Raw genomic sequence first — 17,254 nt, forward strand, 5'->3', positions numbered from 1 at the left:
TCACATTGGACTTCCTTAGTGGAAGACAGCCCACATGCATAATAGTGTTGATGATAGTAATAATAGTGATGTGTATAAGCATTCATCAAGTCATTGGGCAAAATAATTAAATAATTTATTCCAAATGATTGCCAGGGCTTTGATTTACAACAACGACACGACTTCACCAAGAAAGTCCGGAGTGTTGGCCTTTTTCATGCAACTTACACGGTGTGAGTCCGTGCTGGCGCTCAGCTGCCGCAGCACCTCCTGCCCTCCTCCTGGCCGTCGCTGCTGGGACTGATGGGCGCCGACAGGGTGACGGCGCTGATGGAGCCCCGGGTCACCTCTCTGCTCGCCACCTTGCGGTGGATCGCTGCCACACAAGAAGCGTCAGACCGCTGAGCCCCGGGGAAAGATTTGAAAGGCACGTACCTGTGAGGACGTCCGTGAAGGCCGCTTCCACGTTGGTGGAATCCAACGCAGACGTCTCCATGTACAACAGACCCTTCTTCTCTGATCACGGGGAGCACAGTACAAATACAAGTAGTCAGAAATACACTACAGGAACAACCATGCAGTTCAAAGATCCTATATATGACAGTAGCGCTCTGCTGTTCTTAAGGACATACTACAACAAGACTAGTCAAAGATCCTTTAAATCAGTGGTCCCCAACCTTTTTGGCACCGCGGACCGGTCAACGCTTGAAAATTTGTCCCACGCTGTTTTTGAGAACCAAGTGTCAAAGTGCCAGTCAAAGATAATCTATAGTACAGGAGAGTTTGCCCTTTTTGAAAACCAAGTGTAAGTGTGCCAGTCAAAGATCATCTATAAAACAGGAGAGTTTGCTGTTTTTAAGGACCAAGTGTACAAGTGCTAGTCAAAGATCATCTATAAAACATGATAGTTTGCTGTTTTTGAGAACCAAGTGTAAAAGTGCCAGTCAAAGATCATCTATAAAACAGGAGAGTTTACTGTTTTTAAGGACCAAGTGTAAAAGTGCCAGTCAAATATCATCTACAGGATATTAGAATTTGCTGTTTTTAAGAACCAAGTGTAAAAGTGCTAGTCAAAGATCATCTATAAAACAGGAGAGTTTGCTGTTTTTAAGGACCAAGTGTAAAAGTGCTAGTCAAAGATCATCTATAGTAGAGGAGTTTGCTGTTTTTGCGAACCAAGTGTAAAAGTGCCATTCAAAGATCATCTATAAAACAGGAGAGTTTGCTGTTTTTGCGAACCAAGTGTAAAAGTGCCATTCAAAGATCATCTATAAAACAGGAGAGTTTGCTGTTTTTGCGAACCAAGTGTAAAAGTGCCATTCAAAGATCATCTATAAAACAGGAGAGTTTGCTGTTTTTGCGAGCCAAGTGTAAAAGTGCCATTCAAAGATCATCTATAAAACAGGAGAGTTTGCTGTTTTTGAGAACCAAGTGTAAAAGTGCCATTCAAAGATAATCTATAAAACAGGAGAGTTTGCTGTTTTTAAGGACAATGTGTAAAAGTGCTAGTCAAAGATCATCTATAAAACAGGAGAGCTTACTGTTTTTAAAGACCAAGTGTAAAAGTGCTAGTCAAAGATCATCTATAAAACATGAGAGTTTGCTGTTTTTGAGAACCAAGTGTAAAAGTGCCAGTCAAAGATCATCTATAGTACAGGGGTGTTTGCTGTTTTTAAGGACCAAGTGTAAAAGTGCCAGTCAAAGATCACCTAAAAAACATGATAGTTTGCTGTTTTTGAGAACCAAGTGTAAAAGTGCCAGTCAAAGATCATCTATAGTACAGGAGAGTTTGCTGTTTTTAAGGACCAAGTGTACAAGTGCTAGTCAAAGATCATCTATAAAACATGATAGTTTGCTGTTTTTGAGAACCAAGTGTAAAAGTGCCAGTCAAAGATCATCTATAAAACAGGAGAGTTTACTGTTTTTAAGGACCAAGTGTAAAAGTGCCAGTCAAATATCATCTACAGGATATTAGAATTTGCTGTTTTTAAGGACCAAGTGTAAAAGTGCTAGTCAAAGATCATCTATAGTAGAGGAGTTTGCTGTTTTTGCGAACCAAGTGTAAAAGTGCCATTCAAAGATCATCTATAAAACAGGAGAGTTTGCTGTTTTTGCGAACCAAGTGTAAAAGTGCCATTCAAAGATCATCTATAAAACAGGAGAGTTTGCTGTTTTTGCGAACCAAGTGTAAAAGTGCCATTCAAAGATCATCTATAAAACAGGAGAGTTTGCTGTTTTTGCGAGCCAAGTGTAAAAGTGCCATTCAAAGATCATCTATAAAACAGGAGAGTTTGCTGTTTTTGAGAACCAAGTGTAAAAGTGCCATTCAAAGATAATCTATAAAACAGGAGAGTTTGCTGTTTTTAAGGACAATGTGTAAAAGTGCTAGTCAAAGATCATCTATAAAACAGGAGAGCTTACTGTTTTTAAAGACCAAGTGTAAAAGTGCTAGTCAAAGATCATCTATAAAACATGAGAGTTTGCTGTTTTTGAGAACCAAGTGTAAAAGTGCCAGTCAAAGATCATCTATAGTACAGGGGTGTTTGCTGTTTTTAAGGACCAAGTGTAAAAGTGCCAGTCAAAGATCACCTAAAAAACATGATAGTTTGCTGTTTTTGAGAACCAAGTGTAAAAGTGCCAGTCAAAGATCATCTATAGTACAGGAGAGTTTGCTGTTTTTAAGGACCAAGTGTAAAAGTGCTAGTCAAAGATCATCTATAGTAGAGGAGTTTGCTGTTTTTGCGAACCAAGTGTAAAAGTGCCATTCAAAGATCATCTATAAAACAGGAGAGTTTGCTGTTTTTAAGGACCAAGTGTAAAAGTGCTAGTCAAAGATCATCTATAAAACATGAGAGTTTGCTGTTTTTGAGAACCAAGTGCAAAAGTGCCAGTCAAAGATCATCTATAGTACAAGAGAGTTTGCTGTTTTTAAGGACCAAGTGTAAAAGTGCTAGTCAAAGATCATCTATAAAACATGAGAGTTTGCTGTTTTTGAGAACCAAGTGTCAAAGTGCCAGTCAAATATCATCTATAGTACAGGAGAGTTTGCTGTTTTTGAGAACCAAATGTAAAAGTGCCAGTCAAAGATCAGTTTGCTGTTTTTGAGAACCAAGTGTAAAAGTGCCAGTCAGAGATCCTCTACTGGACATTAGAATTTGCTGTTTTTAAGAACCAAGTGTAAAAGTGCTAGTCAAAGATCATCTATAAAACAGGAGAGTTTGCTGTTTTTAAGGACCAAGTGTAAAAGTGCTAGTCAAAGATCATCTATAGTAGAGGAGTTTGCTGTTTTTGAGAACCAACTGTAAAAGTGCCATTCAAAGATCATCTATAAAACAGGAGAGTTTGCTGTTTTTAAGGACCAAGTGTAAAAGTGCTAGTCAAAGATCATCTATAAAACATGAGAGTTTGCTGTTTTTGAGAACCAAGTGCAAAAGAGCCAGTCAAAGATCATCTATAGTACAGGAGAGTTTTCTGTTTTTAAGGACCAAGTGTAAAAGTGCTAGTCAAAGATCATCTATAAAACATGAGTTTGCTGTTTTTGAGAACCAAGTGTAAAAGTGCTAGTCAAAGATCATCTATAAAACAGGAGAGTTTGCTGTTTTTAAGGACCAAGTGTAAAAGTGCTAGTCAAAGATCATCTATAGTAGAGGAGTTTGCTGTTTTTGAGAACCAAGTGTAAAAGTGCCATTCAAAGATCATCTATAAAACAGGAGAGTTTGCTGTTTTTAAGGACCAAGTGTAAAAGTGCTAGTCAAAGATCATCTATAAAACATGAGAGTTTGCTGTTTTTGAGAACCAAGTGCAAAAGAGCCAGTCAAAGATCATCTATAGTACAGGAGAGTTTTCTGTTTTTAAGGACCAAGTGTAAAAGTGCTAGTCAAAGATCATCTATAAAACATGAGTTTGCTGTTTTTGAGAACCAAGTGCAAAAGAGCCAGTCAAAGATCATCTATAGTACAGGAGAGTTTGCTGTTTTTAAGGACCAAGTGTAAAAGTGCTAGTCAAAGATCATCTATAAGATAGGAGTTTGCTGTTTTTGAGAACCAAGTGTAAAAGTGCCAGTCAGAGATCCTCTACTGGACATTAGAATTTGCTGTTTTTAAGAACCAAGTGTAAAAGTGCTAGTCAAAGATCATCTATAAAACAGGAGAGTTTGCTGTTTTTAAGGACCAAGTGTAAAAGTGCTAGTCAAAGATCAACTATAGTAGAGGAGTTTGCTGTTTTTGAGAACCAAGTGTAAAAGTGCCATTCAAAGATCATCTATAAAACAGGAGAGTTTGCTGTTTTTAAGGACCAAGTGTAAAAGTGCTAGTCAAAGATCATCTATAAAACATGAGAGTTTGCTGTTTTTGAGAACCAAGTGCAAAAGAGCCAGTCAAAGATCATCTATAGTACAGGAGAGATTGCTGTTTTTAAGGACCAAGTGTAAAAGTGCTAGTCAAAGATCATCTATAAAACATGAGTTTGCTGTTTTTGAGAACCAAGTGTAAAAGTGCCAGTCAAAGATCATCCATAGTACAGGAGAGTTTGCTGTTTTTGCGAACCAAATGTAAAAGTGCCAGTCAAAGATCATTTATAAAACAGAAGTTTGCTGTTTTTGAGAACCAAGTGTAAAAGTGCTTGTCAAAGATCACCTATAAAACATGATAGTTTGCTGTTTATGAGAACCAAGTGTAAAAGTGCCAGTCAAAGATCATCTATAAAACAGGAGAGTTTGCTGTTTTTAAGGACCAAGTGTAAAAGTGCTAGTCAAAGATCATCTATAGTAGAGGAGTTTGCTGTTTTTGAGACCCAAGTGTAAAAGTGCTAGTCAAAGATCATCTATAAAACAGGAGAGTTTGCTGTTTTTAAGGACCAAGTGTAAAAGTGCCAGTCAAAGATCATCTATAGTAGAGTGTGCTGTTTTTGAGAACCAAGTGTAAAAGTGCCATTCAAAGATAATCTATAAAACAGGAGAGTTTGCTGTTTTTAAAGACCAAGTGTAAAAGTGCTAGTCAAAGATCATCTATAAAACATGAGTTTGCTGTTTTTGAGAACCAAGTGTAAAAGTGCCAGTCAAAGATCATCTATAGTACAGGAGAGTTTGCTGTTTTTAAGGACCAAGTGTAAAAGTGCTAGTCAAAGATCATCTATAGTAGAGGAGTTTGCTGTTTTTGCGAACCAAGTGTAAAAGTGCTAGTCAAAGATCATCTATAAAACATGAGTTTGCTGTTTTTGAGAACCAAGTGCAAAAGTGCCAGTCAAAGATCATCTATAGTACAGGAGAGTTTGCTGTTTTTAAGGACCAAGTGTAAAAGTGCTAGTCAAAGATCATCTATAAAACATGAGAGTTTGCTGTTTTTGAGAACCAAGTGTCAAAGTGCCAGTCAAATATCTATAGTACAGGAGAGTTTGCTGTTTTTGAAAACCAAATGTAAAAGTGCCAGTCAAAGATCAGTTTGCTGTTTTTGAGAACCAAGTGTAAAAGTGCCAGTCAGAGATCCTCTACAGGACATTAGAATTTGCTGTTTTTAAGAACCAAGTGTAAAAGTGCTAGCCAAAGATCATCTATAAAACAGGAGAGTTTGCTGTTTTTAAGGACCAAGTGTAAAAGTGCTAGTCAAAGATCATCTATAGTAGAGAAGTTTGCGGTTTTTGCGAACCAAGTGTAAAAGTGCCATTCAAAGATAATCTATAAAACAGGAGAGTTTGCTGTTTTTAAGGACCAAGTGTAAAAGTGCTAGTCAAAGATCATCTATAAAACATGAGAGTTTGCTGTTTTTGAGAACCAAGTGCAAAAGTGCCAGTCAAAGATCATCTATAGTACAGGAGAGTTTGCTGTTTTTAAGGACCAAGTGTAAAAGTGCTAGTCAAAGATCATCTATAAAACATGAGAGTTTGCTGTTTTTGAGAACCAAGTGTCAAAGCGCCAGTCAAATATCATCTATAGTACAGGAGAGTTTGCTGTTTTTGAGAACCAAATGTAAAAGTGCCAGTCAAAGATCATCTATAAAATAGGAGTTTGCTGTTTTTGAGAACCAAGTGTAAAAGTGCCAGTCAGAGATCCTCTACTGGACATTAGAGTTTGCTGTTTTTAAGGACCAAGTGTAAAAGTGCTAGTCAAAGATCATTTATAGTAGAGGAGTTTGCTGTTTTTGCGAACCAAGTGTAAAAGTGCCATTCAAAGATCATCTATAAAACAGGAGAGTTTGCTGTTTTTAAGGACCAAGTGTAAAAGTGCTAGTCAAAGATCATCTATAAAACATGAGAGTTTGCTGTTTTTGAGAACCAAGTGTCAAAGCGCCAGTCAAATATCATCTATAGTACAGGAGAGTTTGCTGTTTTTAAGGACCAAGTGTAAAAGTGCTAGTCAAAGATCATCTATAAAACATGAGAGTTTGCTGTTTTTGAGAACCAAGTGTCAAAGTGCCAGTCAAATATCATCTATAGTACAGGAGAGTTTGCTGTTTTTGAGAACCAAATGTAAAAGTGCCAGTCAAAGATCATCTATAAAATAGAAGTTTGCTGTTTTTGAGAACCAAGTGTAAAAGTGCCAGTCAGAGATCCTCTACTGGACATTAGAGTTTGCTGTTTTTAAGGACCAAGTGTAAAAGTGCTAGTCAAAGATAATCTATAGTAGAGGAGTTTGCTGTTTTTGCGAACCAAGTGTAAAAGTGCCATTCAAAGATCATCTATAAAACAGGAGAGTTTGCTGTTTTTAAGGACCAAGTGTAAAAGTGCTAGTCAAAGATCATCTATAAAACATGAGAGTTTGCTGTTTTTGAGAACCAAGTGCAAAAGTGCCAGTCAAAGATCATCTATAGTACAAGAGAGTTTGCTGTTTTTAAGGACCAAGTGTAAAAGTGCTAGTCAAAGATCATCTATAAAACATGAGAGTTTGCTGTTTTTGAGAACCAAGTGTCAAAGTGCCAGTCAAATATCATCTATAGTACAGGAGAGTTTGCTGTTTTTGAGAACCAAATGTAAAAGTGCCAGTCAAAGATCAGTTTGCTGTTTTTGAGAACCAAGTGTAAAAGTGCCAGTCAGAGATCCTCTACTGGACATTAGAATTTGCTGTTTTTAAGAACCAAGTGTAAAAGTGCTAGTCAAAGATCATCTATAAAACAGGAGAGTTTGCTGTTTTTAAGGACCAAGTGTAAAAGTGCTAGTCAAAGATCATCTATAGTAGAGGAGTTTGCTGTTTTTGAGAACCAAGTGTAAAAGTGCCATTCAAAGATCATCTATAAAACAGGAGTTTGCTGTTTTTAAGGACCAAGTGTAAAAGTGCTAGTCAAAGATCATCTATAAAACATGAGAGTTTGCTGTTTTTGAGAACCAAGTGCAAAAGAGCCAGTCAAAGATCATCTATAGTACAGGAGAGTTTTCTGTTTTTAAGGACCAAGTGTAAAAGTGCTAGTCAAAGATCATCTATAAAACATGAGTTTGCTGTTTTTGAGAACCAAGTGCAAAAGAGCCAGTCAAAGATCATCTATAGTACAGGAGAGTTTGCTGTTTTTAAGAACCAAGTGTAAAAGTGCTAGTCAAAGATCATCTATAAAACAGGAGAGTTTGCTGTTTTTAAGGACCAAGTGTAAAAGTGCTAGTCAAAGATCAACTATAGTAGAGGAGTTTGCTGTTTTTGAGAACCAAGTGTAAAAGTGCCATTCAAAGATCATCTATAAAACAGGAGAGTTTGCTGTTTTTAAGGACCAAGTGTAAAAGTGCTAGTCAAAGATCATCTATAAAACAGGAGAGTTTGCTGTTTTTAAAGACCAAGTGTAAAAGTGATAGTCAAAGATCATCTATAAAACATGAGAGTTTGCTGTTTTTGAGAACCAAGTGTAAAAGTGCCAGTCAAAGATCATCCATAGTACAGGAGAGTTTGCTGTTTTTGCGAACCAAATGTAAAAGTGCCAGTCAAAGATCATTTATAAAACAGGAGTTTGCTGTTTTTGAGAACCAAGTGTAAAAGTGCTAGTCAAAGATCACCTATAAAACATGATAGTTTGCTGTTTTTGAGAACCAAGTGTAAAAGTGCCAGTCAAAGATCATCTATAAAACAGGAGAGTTTGCTGTTTTTAAGGACCAAGTGTAAAAGTGCTAGTCAAAGATCATCTATAGTAGAGGAGTTTGCTGTTTTTGAGAACCAAGTGTAAAAGTGCTAGTCAAAGGTCATCTATAAAACAGGAGTTTGCTGTTTTTAAGGACCAAGTGTAAAAGTGCCAGTCAAAGATCATCTATAGTAGAGGAGTGTGCGGTTTTTGAGAACCAAGTGTAAAAGTGCCATTCAAAGATAATCTATAAAACAGGAGAGTTTGCTGTTTTTAAGGACAATGTTTAAAAGTGCTAGTCAAAGATCATCTATAGTAGAGGAGTGTGCTGTTTTTGAGAACCAAGTGTAAAAGTGCCATTCAAAGATAATCTATAAAACAGGAGAGTTTGCTGTTTTTAAGGACAATGTTTAAAAGTGCTAGTCAAAGATCATCTATAAAACAGGAGAGTTTGCTGTTTTTAAAGACCAAGTGTAAAAGTGCTAGTCAAAGATCATCTGTAAAACATGAGAGTTTGCTGTTTTTGCGAACCAAGTGTAAAAGTGCCAGTCAAAGATCATCTATAGCACAGGAGAGTTTGCTGTTTTTAAGGACCAAGTGTAAAAGTGCCAGTCAAAGATCATCTATAAAACATGAGAGTTTGCTGTTTTTGGAACCAAGTGTCAAAGTGCCAGTCAAAGATCCTCCCCCCTGGTGTTTCACCTGCAAAGGCCCTGGCCTCCTCAGCAGGTATGGTCCTCAGGTGCTCCAGGTCGCTCTTGTTGCCCACCAGCATGACCACCATGTGAGGGTCTGCGTGGTCGTACAGTTCTTTCAGCCAGCGCTCGGCGCTCTCGTAGGTCAGGTGCTTGGTGATGTCGAAGACCAGCAGGGCGCCCACAGCCCCTCTGTAATACCTGCCAACGTTTCCATACCACCTCATCAAACCCATACAGAAAAAGACAAGAAATGATGGCCAACTAGAGGCCTGGCATGCACATTACAGCTGGTGTGTGTGTGTGTGTGTGTGTGTGTGTGTGTGTGTGTGTGTGTGTACCCACGCTGAGGTGATGGCCCGGTAGCGCTCCAGTCCGGCCGTGTCCCACACTTGCATCTTGATGGTGCAGTTGTCCAGCTGGACGGTGCGGGTGCTGAACTCCACACCGATGGTGGTGCGGCTGTCGTGGTTGAACTCGTTCTTGGTGAAGCGGGTCAGCAGGTTGCTCTTGCCGACACCGGACTCCCCGATTAGAACCACTAGGAGGGGAAAAAAAGAGGGTAAAAACACATTGAAACACAACATTTACTAGCTGCAGTTCCAAGCTTGAGCCACACGGGGCGCTGCCAGCTCTTACAGTGCATTAACTGCATATTTTGGTTGACTCTTTTGGCTCTCACCATTACATTTGAGTGTTGGCGGGGTAAATATGTTAGTTTGTGACCAAAATGAGCTTCTAGCAGGTGCAATGACGATAAAGTTCCGTTTAAAAGTACACAAGAAAGGGATAAATATTGTTTTTATTCAAATAAACAGCAAAATGTTAGGAAAATGGAGCAAAACTTCAAAGTTGTTTTATGCCATTTATAGCTATTTTTTTACGGTCCACGGCCTAATCATTAGCATTCTAATATTAGCATTCTAGCTTTTATGCTACTTTTGCAACTATACACCTCGGCGTCAAATATTTTTATTATCATCTATACATTGTACTGGTTTAAAAAGGTGAAAACTAGCACTTTGATTTGTCAGTCTGTGGCCGTTAGTGGAATGACTTTTTTACTTCACAAATGATACCCATTAGCATGTTAGCTTTTTTTTGTGTGTGCAAATTTTATAAGTATACACCTGAGTTAGATATTTTAATTAGAAATATATACTTGGTGAGATTGTGAGCATTATAATGTGACTTTGGAGGGAAATGAGTGTTTCCATGGGCACAAAATGCTGGTAGCGCTCACCAAATCTTATATGTATTTTGGTAATTGATGCATGTTACAGATAGCATTTTAGCATGCTAGCTTTTTCACATGCCAGCCTTAGTGTCATATTTTGGTATTTCACTAATGCTAACTTTTAGCATGCTAGATTTTTTGCCAACTGTATAGGTATACACCTCAATCATATTTTGATACATGCTATTGTTAGCATGCTAACATTTTAAACAAATTATTCAGGCTCACACCTTAGAGTAATATATTTTGGTTCTAGACGCAAGTTACAAATAGCATTTTAGCATGCTAACATTAACATGCTAGCTTTTTTACAGGTATTTTTGTGTTTTATTAATGCAAACTATTAGTTAGCATGCTAGATTTTTAGATATTTTTTTCTCATGTTTTTTGTTACCTGACGCTATCAAGCCAGCATGCTAACTGTTAGCATTTCAGTTCGGCTTTGGCTCTCCAGTATTTACACAAATTTTTTTAACCAAAATTTTATTTTCTAGTTCTTTGAAAAAAATCTGTATAGTACTGGTTTTGAAAGTGAAAACTAGCAAAATGGACCCCGCATCCTTTGATTTGTCAGTCTGTGGCTTGGAGTAGACTAATTGTTTTACTTGACAAATGATACCTTTTAGCATGCTAGTTTTTTGTTGTTGTTGCTAATTTTATAGGTATACACCTCAGTCATATTTTGGTACTTGATACATGTTAATGTTTTCGCAAGCTTGCATTTTAAATTAATGTTTCAGGTACACACCTTTACAGTAAAATATATTTGTAATTGATGCATGTTACAGATAGCATTTCCGCATGCTAATATTAGCTTTTTTTTGGTGCTAATTTTATAGGTATACACCTCAGTCATATTTTGGTACTTGATGCATGCTAATGTTAGCATGCTAGCATTTTAAACAAATTATTCAGGCTCACACCTCAGAGTAACATATTTGGTTAAAAATAGCATTTTAGCATGCTAATATTAGTGTGCTTGCTTTTTAAACAGGTACAGACCTCAGTTTCATTGATTTTGGTATTTCATTCATTCTGTTTTTTTTTAAGATAATTTTTCTCATATTTTATTAATACCGGACACTATCAGGCCAGCGTGCTGTTAGCATTTCATTTTGGCTCTTCAGCATTTTGACAAAATTTTTACCACAACTGTATGTTTTAGTTTTTTGAAAAATATCTATTTATTGTACTGGTTTCAAAAGTGAAAACTAGCAAAAAAGGCCCCCACGTCCTTAGATTTGTCAGTCTGTGGCCCTTAGTGGAATACGTTTGTTACTTGATGAATTATACCTTGATGCATATTACAAATATAATTTTGGTATGCTAACATGAGCATGCTATCTTTTTTTTAATACACCTCAGCGTCACAGATATTGGTATCTCATGAATGCTAACAGTTAGCATGCTAGATTTTTAGATAACATTAGTCATATTTTGGTAGTTGATGCTAATGTTAGCATGCTAGCAATTTAAATGAAGTTTTCCAGGTACACACCTCAGAGTAATATATTTTGGTTCTTGATGCATGTTACAAATAGCATTTTGGCATGCTAACATTAGCATGCTAGCTTTTTTTTTAGCAGGTATATACCTCAGTGTCATAGATTTTGGCATTTCAATAATGCTAACGGTTTGCATGCTAGATTTTTTAAATAATATTTCTCATATTTTTTTGTTACCTGACACTATCAGGCCAGCGTGCTAACTGTTAGCATTTCATTTCGGCTTTGGCTCTTCAACATTCACACACCATTTTTACCGAAATTGTATTTTCTAGTTCTTTGAAAACAGTCTGTGTATCGTACAGGTTTTGAAAGTGAAAACTAGCAATTCGCCCTTTGATTTGTCAGTCTGTGGCTTTTAGTGGAATAATTTGGGTACTTGACGAATGATAACTGTTAGCATGCTAATTGTATAGGTATACACCCTAGTCATATTTTGGTAATAGATGCATGCTAGCATTTTAAATATATTATTCAGGTATACACCTCACAGTAACATAGTTTGGTTCTTGATGCATGCTACAAATAGCATTTTGGCACGCTAACATTAGCATGCTGGCTTTTTTTTTTTTTTAGCAGGTATACACCTCAGTGTCATATATTTAGGGATTTCATTAATGCTAACTGTTAGCATGCTAGATTTTTTAAATAATTGTTCTCATATTTTTTTGTTACCTTACACTATCAGGCCAGTGTGCTAACTGTTAGCATTTTAGTTCGGCTTTGGCTCTTCAGCATTCACACACCATTTTTACCAAAATTTTATTTTCTAGTTCTTTGAAAACAATCTGTGTATTGTACATGTTTTGAAAGTGAAAACCAGCAATACGCCCCTTGATTTGTCAGTCTGTGGCTTTTAGTGGAATAATTTGGATACTTGACGAATGATAACTGTTAGCATGCTAATTGTATAGGTATACACCCTAGTCATATTTTGGTAATAGATGCATGCTAGCATTTTAAATATATTATTCAGGTATACACCTCACAGTAACATAGTTTGGTTCTTGATGCATGCTACAAATAGCATTTTGGCACGCTAACATTAGCATGCTAGCTTTTTTTTTTTAGCAGGTATACACCTCAGTGTCATATATTTAGGGATTTCATTAATGCTAACTGTTAGCATGCTAGATTTTTAAAATAATTTTTCTCATATTTTTTTTGTTACCTTACACTATCAGGCCAGCGTGCTAACTGTTAGCATTTTATTTCGGCTTTGGCTCTTCAACATTCACACACCATTTTTACCGAAATTGTATTTTCTAGTTCTTTGAAAACAGTCTGTGTATCGTACAGGTTTTGAAAGTGAAAACTAGCAATTCGCCCTTTGATTTGTCAGTCTGTGGCTTTTAGTGGAATAATTTGGGTACTTGACGAATGATAACAGTTAGCATGCTAATTGTATAGGTATACACCCTAGTCATATTTTGGTAATAGATGCATGCTAGCATTTTAAATATATTATTCAGGTATACACCTCACAGTAACATAGTTTGGTTCTTGATGCATGCTACAAATAGCATTTTGGCACGCTAACATTAGCATGCTGGCTTTTTTTTTTTTTTAGCAGGTATACACCTCAGTGTCATATATTTAGGGATTTCATTAATGCTAACTGTTAGCATGCTAGATTTTTTAAATAATTGTTCTCATATTTTTTTGTTACCTTACACTATCAGGCCAGTGTGCTAACTGTTAGCATTTTAGTTCGGCTTTGGCTCTTCAGCATTCACACACCATTTTTACCAAAATTTTATTTTCTAGTTCTTTGAAAACAATCTGTGTATTGTACATGTTTTGAAAGTGAAAACCAGCAATACGCCCTTTGATTTGTCAGTCTGTGGCTTTTAGTGGAATAATTTGGATACTTGACGAATGATAACTGTTAGCATGCTAATTGTATAGCTATACACCCTAGTCATATTTTGGTAATAGATGCATGCTAGCATTTTAAATATATTATTCAGGTATACACCTCACAGTAACATAGTTTGGTTCTTGATGCATGCTACAAATAGCATTTTGGCACGCTAACATTAGCATGCTAGCTTTTTTATTTATTTAGCAGGTATACACCTCAGTGTCATATATTTAGGGATTTCATTAATGCTAACTGTTAGCATTGTAGATTTTTCAAATAATTTTTCTCATATTTTTTTGTTACCTGACACTATCAGGCCAGCGTGCTAACTGTTAGCATTTCAGTTCGGCTTTGGCTCTTCAGCATTCACTCACCATTTTTACCAACATTTTATTTTCTAGTTCTTTGAAAACAATCTGTGTATCGTACAGGTTTTGAAAGTGAAAACTAGCAATTCGCCCTTTGATTTGTCAGTCTGTGGCTTTTAGTGGAATAAATTGGATTCTTGACGAATGATAACTGTTAGCATGCTAATTGTATAGGTATACACCTTAGTCATATTTTGGTAATTGATGCATGCTAGAATTTTAAATATATTATTCAGGTGTACACCTCACATTAACATAGTTTGGTTCTTGATGCATGCTACAAATAGCATTTTGGCACGCTAACATTAGCATGCTAGCTTCTTTTCTTTTAGCAGGTATACACCTCAGTGTCATATATTTAGGTATTTCATTAATGCTAACTGTTAGCATGCTAGATTTTTCACATAATTTTTTTGTTACCTGACACTATCAGGCCAGCGTGCTAACTGTTAGCATTTCAGTTCGGCTTTGGCTCTTCAGCATTCACACACCATTTTTACCAAAATTGTATTTTTTAGTTCTGCAAAACGGCCCCCGCATCCTTTGACTTGTCAGTCTGTGGCCCTCAGTGGGCACCCCTGATGTAAAAAAAACCCACCAATGCAGCATGTACAGAGAAGTAAAGGCAAGTTCAATCACAGCCAGTCAGCAAGCGGGACTCACCCTTGAAGACAAAATTGTACGTCTCGTCCCCCATGCTGCGTTCACGTGCCTCCTGGATCCGATGTGAAGCCGCTCTACGAGAACCCCCCCCCTCTAAACGCTTGGCAAATACATCCAGACCCCGATGGACTCTCTCCGGCTTGGAGAGTGCTGAGGTGGAAGAGAGAACCGGTTGGACCGCCTCCATCCACTTCCTTCTTTACTCTGCGCACAGGTAGAGGCGGCGAGGGGGGGGGGGGGGGGGGGGGCCCATCCCTCGTCAGCTGACAGGTGAGGGAGGAGGGAGGGGAGCAGGTGCAACAGGTAGAACCACTCCCAGGTATTGGCCGAGCCCTGTGAGGACAAAAAAAAGCTTGCCTGACAGGTGAGTGCACCTGTTGGGCCAAAGACACTTTGATTGATAAGGATCATGCATTAAACTGATGACTTAACTGCAGAGAGTACCTGGAAAGTTTTTTGTGGGAATGCCAAATTTTCAACACTTGTTTGAATCAATGTTTGTTTTGTATTAAGCTTTCTTTTCTTCCCAGTGCAGAAGAAAAGCTCCCGCACTACAAAGAGTTTTTTAATGCCGTTGTCATAAAGCAGAGCAGAGACAGTTTTGACCACCTTTTATTTTCATTTTAGTACAGTACTGTTAAAAGTTAGTTCCAACATGTTCAATTGAGAGATGGATTTCCGTTTTGCTTTGATAGCCGAGATCAACCAAGCTGTTGAAGCGGTTGCCATGGTAACCGCAACTCCAACGCTGGGATTTTTCCAAAAGAAAACAAAAAGGTATCAAGACGAGCTAGCGCTAGATTCGCGGAACTGTTTGTAAAGCCTTTTATTTTCATCGTTGAACTGATTTTCATTGTTTTAATTTAAACGCGACAACTCGAGAGAGAGAAAGAAAAAGAAAAAAAAGAACAAAAGAAGTAAATCATCAGAAAATAATGAAAGGAACGCTTGTTTGCTTCATTTGTATTTGTGAGGAGGTTACTTGTGTCTTTATTACCTAAGTTTTATGGAACGGAATTCATGTAACTGACTTTTTGTGAACTGAATGGAATTATACGGACAATTTCATTGAGAAAAAATTAGTCGGCAAATTGTGTGTTTCAAAACTCAGTTTGTTAGTGTTTTAAAATACTGTGCAAAAAATGCAATGTGGGAAAATCAGTGCGGAAATATTTGTTGTTCAAAACTCATCTCTTTGGCTGCTTCTGAGACAGGATGGATTGCTTGAGTCTCAATGTACCACATGTGACTCTTGAGTTTTGAAGCAACAAATATTTTTGCAAGGAATTTATTGACCTTGTAATTTTCGTACACTGAATTTTTTATTGTACTGGATTTTTACACACTGATTTCTATTTTGCATTGAATTGGTTTTCCACCAGTGAATATTTTTTGACTAGGTTTTTACACAGATTTTTTTTACCCTGAATTTTCCTACATTTACATTTTTAGAGATTTTGTACACTGAATTTTTCTGCACTGAATTTTAAACAACTGATTCTTTGGACTGAATTTTTAAACTGATTTTTTTTGGGCTGATTTTTATTGCACTGACATTTTTGGACTGAATTTTTACACTGATTTTTTTTGGGCTGATTTTTATTGCACTGACATTTTTGGACTGAATTTTCATATAGATTTTTTTTGCACTGAATTTTTATTTGGACGGAAATTTTACACAGATTTTTTTCGCACTGAATTTTTACACTGATTTTTTTTTGCACTGAATTTTTTTTAACTACATTTTTGAATACATTGACATTTTTAGATAATTTTTATACACTGAATTTAAAACGCTGCATTTTTTTTAGATACATTTATTTCCGTACAGAATTTTAAAACACTGAATTTTTTTTAGACTGATTTTCTTTGGCACTGAATTTTCAAACACCTAATTTTTCTAGACTGAATTTTTGTATGTACTTAATTTTTTAAACACAGTTTTTAGTGACTATGTCAGCATTGATGTAAAAAATTCAGTTCACAAAATCCAAACGCAAAACAATTGCTTACATAAATTTAATGTCGTAAAAAGCTTTCATAACAAAGACACAAATGAACCTCTATAATGGTGCCCTCTGCGTGTCAACGGTTTTGATTAAAGTTGAAAGTCCGGCGTGTGGATGCGTGGGTGGAACTCACAAACCCTCTTCTTCCCTCACACACACACAAACACACACACGGAGGTTTCGCATTGCACCGTCTTGACTTTGTGGTACCAGGACGGGTGTGGGGGTGTAGGGGGGGGGGAACACAAGGCACAGCAGCGGTGCCTCAGACACACAAAGACACTGCACACCCACGAGCGGGCACTTTCACCTGGAATGACTAACACGTGTGGAGGGCGTCATCGCTAAAGCACTTAACTAGCATTTGGAGGCGCTGAAAGGGACTGTTTGGGGGGAGGGGAGGGGGTGATGTTGGATAAATGTTAGCAATCGTCCTCCGCCAATCACGTCGTACTTTGCAAAGAAGGAGACGACAAACGGAGAAAAGGTTTGAATGCGTCCGGACCACCCTTCAAGATGAAGAGTGGTTGAAGGGATGACGCCAAAGAAAGGGGAGAGGGGGGTTAGCGAATGAACAAAAGCAGAAAGGAGGTGTGTCAGATCTTGCCCAAGTGTCTTTGTAAAGTTACTTTTGCGGCATTGTGTTTGTGTATATGAGTGTGTGCTGTTTGTGTGTGTGTGTACGTGAGTGTGTGTGTGTGTGTCTTTACGAGGGCTGAGAGCCCAACAGTCTCTCGATGGCGGCGTTGATGTCTCCTCCGGTGGCGATGAGGGCCTGCAGGTTGGCCTCGCGGTTGATGAAGCCCATGGCGTTCAGCTGGTCCAGCTGGGACTGGAAGCGCACCTCTGGGGTCTGGTTCTGCAGGAGGAGACATAACCGTCATGTTTTTTTAAAAAAAGGGTG

General features: G+C 37.5%; 2 protein-coding genes across 2 annotated transcripts in view; both read right to left on the bottom strand.

Annotated features, from left to right (window-relative positions):
• Positions 1-98: 98 nt before the first annotated feature.
• LOC133650242 (ras-related protein Rab-25-like) lies at positions 99-14,551 on the bottom strand. The gene is made up of 5 exons (XM_062047256.1): positions 14,342-14,551; positions 9,050-9,245; positions 8,712-8,905; positions 415-495; positions 99-355 (listed from the first exon to the last, which is right to left on the bottom strand). The coding sequence occupies exons 1-5, from the start codon at positions 14,526-14,528 to the stop codon at positions 231-233; spliced, it is 783 nt and encodes a 260-aa protein (XP_061903240.1). The 5' UTR covers positions 14,529-14,551; the 3' UTR covers positions 99-230.
• A 386-nt stretch (positions 14,552-14,937) lies between these two features.
• The window catches only part of ubqln4 (ubiquilin 4), a 29,972-nt gene continuing 27,655 nt past the window's right edge, over positions 14,938-17,254 (bottom strand). The window contains exon 11 of the mRNA XM_062047255.1: positions 14,938-17,209. Coding sequence (XP_061903239.1) covers positions 17,057-17,209 — 153 coding nt within the window. The 3' untranslated portion in view covers positions 14,938-17,056. The remainder of the gene's footprint in view (positions 17,210-17,254) is intronic.

This window comes from Entelurus aequoreus, linkage group LG05 (genome assembly GCF_033978785.1).
Source record: "Entelurus aequoreus isolate RoL-2023_Sb linkage group LG05, RoL_Eaeq_v1.1, whole genome shotgun sequence".
NCBI classification, from domain to species: Eukaryota; Metazoa; Chordata; class Actinopteri; order Syngnathiformes; family Syngnathidae; genus Entelurus; species Entelurus aequoreus.